This window comes from Pinus tabuliformis, chromosome 3_2 (genome assembly GCF_031772625.1).
Source record: "Pinus tabuliformis cultivar Carrire ecotype Pingquan chromosome 3_2, CPIR1, whole genome shotgun sequence".
NCBI lineage: Eukaryota > Viridiplantae > Streptophyta > Pinopsida > Pinales > Pinaceae > Pinus > Pinus tabuliformis.
In genome coordinates this window covers 1,026,349,351-1,026,358,377 of record NC_142302.1, presented here as the reverse complement: position 1 = coordinate 1,026,358,377, position 9,027 = coordinate 1,026,349,351, and the positions used below count along the sequence as shown (strand labels likewise).

At 33.3% G+C, this 9,027-nt stretch overlaps 1 protein-coding gene, 1 non-coding gene and 1 pseudogene across 2 annotated transcripts; 1 reads left to right on the top strand and 2 right to left on the bottom strand.

The window, feature by feature from the left end:
- Positions 1-762: 762 nt before the first annotated feature.
- Positions 763-867, bottom strand: LOC149184083 (U6 spliceosomal RNA). The gene has a single exon (XR_016257880.1). It is a non-coding gene; the product is annotated as a U6 spliceosomal RNA (small nuclear RNA).
- Positions 868-5,736: 4,869 nt separating this feature from the next.
- On the top strand, positions 5,737-7,058 carry LOC149184082 (uncharacterized; annotated as a pseudogene).
- Positions 7,059-8,191: 1,133 nt separating this feature from the next.
- Positions 8,192-8,668, bottom strand: LOC149184081 (uncharacterized). The gene has a single exon (XM_089415220.1). It carries the CDS (start codon positions 8,666-8,668, stop codon positions 8,192-8,194), a length of 477 nt encoding a protein of 158 aa, XP_089271346.1.
- Between the last annotated feature and the right edge of the window lie 359 nt (positions 8,669-9,027).

Genomic DNA, 9,027 nt, shown 5'->3' with positions numbered 1-9,027 from the left:
TTATTTATTCACCATCTGCTCGTCATCCAAATTTAAACTGGTCCTATTCAGTTTGGTTGTTTGATTGGTCTAAGATATTGGAGCGTATTCTTTAAATTTAAATATGAAAAGTAGCAATCATTCCTACCAATCCCTAAAGATTCCTACAGATCCCTAAAGATAATTTACCCAATTAACTTGTATTTAATTTTATAATAGAACCGTTTTATTTTAAAGTAAATAAAACAACTTTCTAAAATATATAGAATAAATATGAAAGGAAAATAAGAAATTTTTTGGAAAGTTTTTTCTAAAAACTACGATTCTGGTATAAAAACACATATTTGCTATACATACTATGATTCTAGTGTATTGATCTAGCTAAGGTTTTGATGTCATGGGGGCTTTGGCATATAGCTCTCACAAAGGTTTTCATTCTAATCCCACTGAGGTTCTCATCTCAAGAACATTAGTACTATAATTCTAAGACTCTGATCTTGCAAAAGTTTTGATTCAAATCTCCAAGAGATTCTCATCTCACGGAGTTTTTGATTTCGCTGAGGTTCTGATATCGCCGAGGCTCTAGCATATTGATTTTACAGGAGCGATTAGAGTTTCATATGGTAATGTTGCAAAACTATATGGGGTGGAAAGTTTGTAAATTGTGGTTTGGGCGTATTGATCTTGCTTCGGCTAAGCTGAATTATCAATTAGATCTGTGTAGTTTAAACAATTCAGGTGAAAAATAGAAGTTTATATATATATATATTTTTTTTGAGAAGAAAAAATTTGGACCATTTCTCGATTTGTGCGTGTCATCCTTTCGCAGGGGTCATGCTAATCTTCTCTGTATCGTTCCAATTTTATCGGATGTCTATATATATATATATATATATATTCAAACTTAGTTTTTAAGTTAAATATATCAGAAATTAATTATATATATAATATATTCAGTTATCTATTAGAGGGCAAAGGGATCAAATATCTGAACTACAAAAAAAAATGTACACCTCAAAACATAGTTACGAAATTCGAATTCGAATTCGAATGATACGGAAAAAATTCGACCTTATAAAATTCAATACGGAAAAAGTTTGACATTATACATCTTACAAATACTTAATTTTTTAATATTGGATTTATCCTTTTTTTTTTTCTATTTTTTCACAAGCATTATCCATTGTAAATTGAATTTTGCCATTTTATAATTTTTTGTAATATAGAAGTTACTGTTTTTCTATTTTTTGTATAAAAGTAGTGGATTTGGAAGTTTACCATTTTATATCTTTTATAATAATGAATTTTGCCATTTTATAATTTTTTTGTAATACAGAAGCTACTGTTTTTCTATTTTTTTTTTGTATAAAATTTGTGGATTTGGAAGTTTACCATTTTATATGTTTTATAATTTTTTCTAATATTGATTTATCTTTTTTCTGTTTTTTTAATAAGAGTTATCCATTTAACACTTAAATTTGTTAGTTTATAATTTTTTTCAATATATAAGTAGTGATTTTTATTTTTTTTACAAAAGTTACCAATTTGCAAAGAATTTACTGTTTTATAATTATTTTGAAGAGAGAAGTTATCATTATTTTTGCAATTTGTTATTATATAGAAATTACTAACTAGTTATCAGTGTAAATTTCTCCATTTATAATTTTTTCAAATATAGAAATTAGGTTTTTTGTTTTTTATAAAAAAGGTACCAATTTGCAACCAATTCATTATTTCATAATTTTTGTTAATATAGAAGTTATATTTCTTTTAGTTGCAATTATATAGAAATTATTAACTCACCTCTCAATATGTATTGGAGCTATTTATATTATTTAATGTGAATGATAACATTGATTCATTTTTAATTAAATTAATTATTTAATAACTTTTTTACATTTTAGTATTAGCAATTTATTTTGGATTATACCATATTATATCGTAGAACAATTTGTAAATAATATATAATAAAATACCAAAATCAAACTAAAATTAAAATAATCAATTTTCTAACCAAATTTCAGACAATATATAACATTTTATAGAGAAATTTGATAGATTTTTTTTAACATAAGAATTATTATTTTTATTTTATTTTTTTATAAAAATTATTTTTTTATTTTTTTCCAATGTTCTGATTAATCCTCATATAAAAATGTACCCGAATAATTTTTTATAAAACTAAAAAAATTAAGCACATTAAACTGAGGAATTATTCGTCGTACCCAACCGAATCAGCGAATTTCCGAATTCTATTTGCCGGTACGGACTATGCCTCAAAATATGTCGTTTGCTAAAATTCATGGTTAAAATAAATGCATACTGATATTAATTTTGTTAAAAAAATTAATTGATTTATATTACAGTGAGATAGAATACTCATTATCCCTTTAAACTAGCAATTGTTCCAAAAGGTACAATGAGAGGCCGATAGGATTATTAAAAGGAGGAAACCTCTATAGATAGGCAACGAAACTATTGAACATGGTAATTGAAAAGCGGCGAATTACATTTGCAAATATTAAAACAAATCACTTACATTGGTGGTTCACATTATAACTAAAACATTAATTAAAACAAATCACTTACATTGGTGGTTCACATTATAACTAAAACATTAAGTAATTGTAAGATGCTTTTCATAAGATGCGAAATAATGGACAAAAAGCCAATCCGGGAAAAAAGCATCTCATCCTTCTTGACATTGCAAGAACCCTAGTAGCTTCATTAAATAGTTGAGGCAAGATACAAATAACAAAATTACCTCTCCTCCTCCATGCCTAAAAATTGCTTCCTTTGCATGTTCCAAAATTTAACTTTGTCAGATATGGATTGTCATTTAACCATTGCTTCCTCTGCTCTGTTTCTTTGGCACCTGAACCTTGTTTTCCATGGAACAAAGAGCAATTGGCTAGTTCACGGGAGCATCAATGCACTCTCATCATCCCAAATAGAACAAATCCATTGAAAAGTAGCATAAAATATTGTTATCAAGCAGCAAAATCTGACCTTCATGATGACCTGTATATGCAGAAATGGTCCTCCTATTTCCTCATTTCTTGTATTGAAACACACTGTTTTCAGTTTAAAGAATGGGTATTTGCATATTAGATATGTTTGGGTTTGTACGTATATCTCATGTAATAAGGCACTGATGAATGCCCGTCACATAATGAAGCTCGAAAACCAGAAACGATGATGATCATTTCCCTTTTGAAAATGCTCCTTCTTTCACATTCAATAGAACATCAAGGTAGTTGCATGACTGACATGTTGTGGGAATCATATTACCACTATTGCTTTCAAGGCAAACGTTTCTTGAAACAGTACTAACAGATATCGTATATCTTTTTTAGTATAATCTGTAGAATTTTGAAACTTTTCCAACATTTCCTGTGAACTCTCATCAGGGAAAATAGATATGACAGATATTCATATAGAGATAACTTAGATCAACATCATGACATACAATTAGTCTCCTAAATTAAGAAAAAATATCATCCTGTACAAAGGTAACTATTCCATATACCATTATTGGCTCTGACTTTTAAGTTTTCACCTAAACTGAGAATCTTCCAATGCTAACATAAACAAAACAAAGGTAACATTTGTCATTCTGTATTGTTGTTCTGTACAAAAGTGGTTTTGAGGGGAATATCAATGGAAGAAGGCTAAACACTACGTTTTTATCCTTTTCCAGTTTTCCATCAGCCAAATCGAGCCAGTCAATCTTTGTCAAAACTGCAAGTTTGAATCAGTAAAATTGTTCGTTTTAATATTCCCACTCAAAACCACTTTTGTAAAAATTAACATCTGATATGTGCAATTCCATCAAAACCAAAACGATTCTTGCTGGATTTAGACTACAACATAGTAAAGTCAAAATATTTCACTAAAGACAAGAATTACATCCTCCGCTGATATACATTTTCCCATTGTAGGTTCCACCATGATAAGTAAGTGACATGATTATAGACCCATTTCCTGCCTGTTGTCTGTCTTAAAACTGCATGCAACCTTTCATTTATGCCTGGATATATTGCATATTATTTTTTTCTTTATTGATTTTGTTATGAGAAGCTAAGGGTATGCATACTAAGTTTCCTTTATACCCACTCTGTCTTCTGCAAATTTTACTGTTCCAGTTTATATGAATATAAAAGACGTTTTGGTTCTGGTAGATTCAAGATATTTGACTGTGATTAATATGCTTGACATTATACATTTTCGAAAATCTTCCCTTCATGGGTTAACATGATATACAAATTGAGGCTTGAAATTGTGTGAGACTGGAGAATGCATTGCACTCATGCAAATCTTCCTTGATGGATTTTGTGATGACAGGTACTGGGACATGCACATTTCCACAAAGGTATATACTAAGGAACCGCATTCCTCCTATCATTTGTTCTTTTTTCTGTTCTGCATCCATGTTTGAGCCCTGTAGCATCTTCATGATGCTTGCCTCCAATTGAAAAGATATGAAATGTGGATACACTCGAGTGATTGTAGCCACATCATGTATCTGTCAGTTGTCCAAAAAAGCCAAATTGTTCTAGAGTCACATGCCTTGATAGAGTTGCTTTGAGCCTGCTGGCAATGATTTTAGAAATCATTTTGTAGGTTGTGTTACATAATGATATGAGTCGAAAGTCAAAAAAGGTTGAGGGCTTCTCAGTATTTGGGATGAGTGCTACGAACATAACATTGGTCACCCCTGATATTTTGCATTTTGACCTAGATTCCTCTACCAATTCTATGAGCTCCCTTAACATAATGTCTTGAAAATGTAAGAAGAGCTCCGTCAAGCAACCACTTGGTCATGGACTCTTCTCCTTTGTCATCGATTTCAGAGTGCCCAACACCTCCTATTCAGTTATTGTCCTCTCCAAGTGTGCATTCTCCTCTGCATTTACCATGGAAAAAAATAAATCTATAAACTCTTTCTGGCAATAAAAACAAAGTCCTTCTCTGGCCTTACATAAACTACTAAAATAGTGGATCGCTTCCCCTTAATATCATTTTGTGAAGAAGGTATGCTACCTTCTTCGTCTTTGATGGGCAATATGACATTTTGTTTTTTTTCATGTGAGAAACAAATGCATGTGTCATCTATGATTAAAGGTTTTGTCTCATCCTTTGTCAATGAAAAACACAATTGCCTAATCTGGATTCCTAAGGTGATCGATATCTCAGATGATAAAATGAGAAATATATTTTACTTTTCAGTCCATGAATATATGTTAAGCACTTAAACACTTGAGCCCTGAGTATTAGTCAATCCTGGGGCACATATCATGAGTAGGGTACATGCCCTGTGTGTCCAACTGATGTGGCCAATGGTTAATGTCCCCATATGTTGTCATTTGTCAATTATTTTCAAACTATCAATAGTTGGATCTTAATGCACTATGTATGATCTATGGTGTATTCTTGCACATTTTATGTGTTATAATTCTTTGTTTTATTTCTATTATTTGCACACGTACACACATCATTGGAAATAAATCGCTAGGATACTCCCAGACACTTTTCCCCATTCTAAGCATGCCTGACTTTGTGGGAATCAAACTTGGGACTTCCACAGTCTGTTGGAGTACTAATAATGTCCTGGCAATACTGGCACCAACCCATTGAACTATATATATATATATATAGAGAGAGAGAGGGAGGGAGAGTGACCTTCAATGGAATTCTTTTCTTTGATATGCTTTGCACTATTGCAGATAGATTATAGTTGGTGGTTCAGAACCCGTTTGCTTTCAAATATAATTTCCCGTTGGTGCAATATCTGATTACAGAGCTAGTTGGATCAAGATGAATCCAAGCCTCTCACTGGATGAGAAATGGTGGTTACAATTTCAGCCTGACTTTCAAGGGAAGATCAATTTTGGTTGTGACTCTTTGTACAATAGGAAATTGAGCATCACTGAAGCTCAATTACCTGCATGTACAGACTCAGATTTGAGTAATTGTTCCAATGGACAAACATGTGAACAAAGCAAAAATGATACACGCTGCCCACGGGAAGTGAATGAGGAAAACTCTGCCTTTAACAAAGTCAAGAAAGTGAATGGAAGTAAAGATCATACAGCTTCAGCTGTTGATGGTTGTCAAGATCAGGCATGGACAATGGATAAGTTGATGGATGGTACTGGGCTTGAAGGTTCCATAAACCACTATCTGAACTGTACAAATGAAAAATCTTATGAGAAGGGTGGAATTAGGTGGTGTAGAGCTGATCAAAGGGAGCTTGCAAAATTGTGATCTAGCACGGGAGTGCACCTTTTAAAAGCAGTGACAAATTTAAAGAGATGGACATGTCTAAATCCAAAGATGCAGTTTTTTCAACTTCTGTTGGCAAGTTCAAATCTCCATATCAAGAAGAGAAGGGCTTGAACTCCTTGTTACTTTATGGCCATTCACCCTCAACTTCAGAAGCCACCGAATCAGAAGTTGCCCATAAATCATCCTCCACTGATTACCGAGAGAGAATCATTAGGTGAGTTTGGTTGCCCCATGATGTCTCATAAAATACTATTTTTCAAAGGTGCGTAAAATATACTTGATAAGCAGGGGCATTTTTGTCTTTGTAATTCTTGTTCTTTGCAAAAGCTAATATGTATATTTACAAAAAATCTCTTTCACAGAACGTGAACAAAAGTCCATGATAAATTGGCAAACTATATTGGCACATCCATTCAATGTCCACTTTTTTAAATATTCTGGGTTGCCATACAATTTTCAGTTCCTTTTGAGTCTTAGAGAGTTTATAAACATGCAATACATGGAGAACCCTGCATTAAAGATATAGTGATAACCATAACATGAAGGTGTCATTGACAAAGGCTTCTTGCTAATAAATCTGGGTATTGGTAATTTATTCTTATTTTCTTGGTGGCTCAAGCTAGTCATTATTGTTTGGCAGATACAATCGCAGGTTAACCAGCTCCGATGGAGAAACAGAATATCTGGAAGCTGATTATACCAGGAAGTCAGACTTATTGGATGCTCTTCGACATTCACATACTCGGGCTAGAGAAGCTGAGAAAACATCATATAACAGTTTTCTGAATTAAATTTCATTAATTCATTTAGAAATTGATTATACAGATATTTCATGTCTGCAGAATATCTTCCTAAAAACATATAGAACACATAAGAAGACTCTATTAAATCTATGAGAAAAATGGATTGTCAACATGATGAGGAAGAAATGGCATCGTTGTCTAAAAACTGTATGCATATTTGTTGCATGGACAAGATTCATTTGTGATTTCAGAAATGGAATTATTTACATGCCGAACATGCAAGAGATGGTTGCAGAACTATTTCAAGCCAAATGATTAGCCATAAAATACCAAAGTTCATATATGTATACTACAAGGAAAAGAGAATGCCCAACCAATTTACTGATTACATTCACAGTCATACAAAACTCTGTAATTCCATGATTTGCATAAATAGATCTTGATAGAACGAGAACAAAACAACAGAGTTTGGTCCAGAGCTAAAATGCTCAACTTCTGTAATAATCTGAAGATCCTGAAGTCGACAGGGACAAGTCACTCTAGACATGGAGATGTGTTTGGAAAGATATAACTAAACATATATACAATGACAGTATTTGTTGGCTTCTAAACATATGTACAATAAAAGCATTCTATTATGTAGAGATGTGTTTGAGCATGTGCAGCTAATCATATATGCATGATGGGCCATGGCATCGGCAACACCAATGAGTGTTTATTGTGGTGCCATATTGTGCGAGCTGTTCCTGCAATTGATGGCGCATTCGCCTGTGTGCGTCCCTTTCATGAATGTGAATTGTCATCTTAAGTATTTGCCTTATTTTTTTTAACAACTTGATGGTTGGGCGCAAACGGTAAAGTGGCATTGATTGTTGTGGCAGGATCCTTGTCTGCATATCTTGAAGCGTAAGTTCTTGTTGCTGAATTTCTTCGCAACACTCGTACAACCTTTGTAGGTAGCATGTATTCATACCTGTTGTCGTCCAAAAAGGAAACATTGTAAGTGACAATGAATATGTTTGACGATTTTGTTTGAATATTCGAAATAAATTAACGATTCCAAACGTTTATAAAATCATATGAAACTAAATGTAATAGCAAGCAAGTATATGTGAAACTTCGTTATGTAGTGAGTGGTGTTTACCATGTGGGTAATTTTGGATGAAAGGTTGTACGATTGGTTAAAATGTATTATTCTCAATAGATTTTGATGCAAGGAATGATTCCTCTTGCTGTCTACGCTTAAGATATGGATTCGTGTGCATCTGTGCAATGCGGGAGAATGGGAATGCTGGATTGATGTGTATGTCTGCCAGAGACCGCACTCTTGAAATTGCAGTGAATGTTAGCCCTTGCCGTTCTCTGGTGTCGATGTCCACTGTTGCTTTGTCTAATGTCATCCCTTGTGACTTGTGGATCGTTAAAGCCCATGCCATTTGAAGTGGTATCTGACGGCGTGCACCCCTTGTGATGGGAGGAATGGGTACATATGTTGGGTGTGAAATGTCCCACGGTGTTCCTTTGTATTGTTGGAAGTCAACAACCACAAAGGATGGTAATGTTGGGGGCTTTGAGTCAATTGAATAAATTACTGAGATGACCTTCCCAAGTGCGCCATTGACAAGGCCTGCATGTACCCATAAGTTGCTGGTGAGCATAACTTTTTGTTCGTTGCATAAGAGCACCTTTGCGGGCAGGTGCTCATCTTCTGTTGTAGTAGGATTTTTTGCCTTTGCTGTTCCGCAGAGCAAAGTGCTACTAGGATGTTCAAAAACACCCTAAGCTGTTAAGCTACGGCGGATTCTTTTCTTGGACAACAAACACCCTAAGCTATTAAGCTACGATGAATTGGTAACATGTTAGAAGTAATTTTGGAAATTGGGTTATAACACTAAAAATAATATATTTTAAATATATCAAAAGTAATATTTAATAGTTTACAAGTAAGTAATATTTCACCTTATATGGAAGAATACAACCTCCACTTTCCGATTAGAATCTATAGAAAAGAACAAAC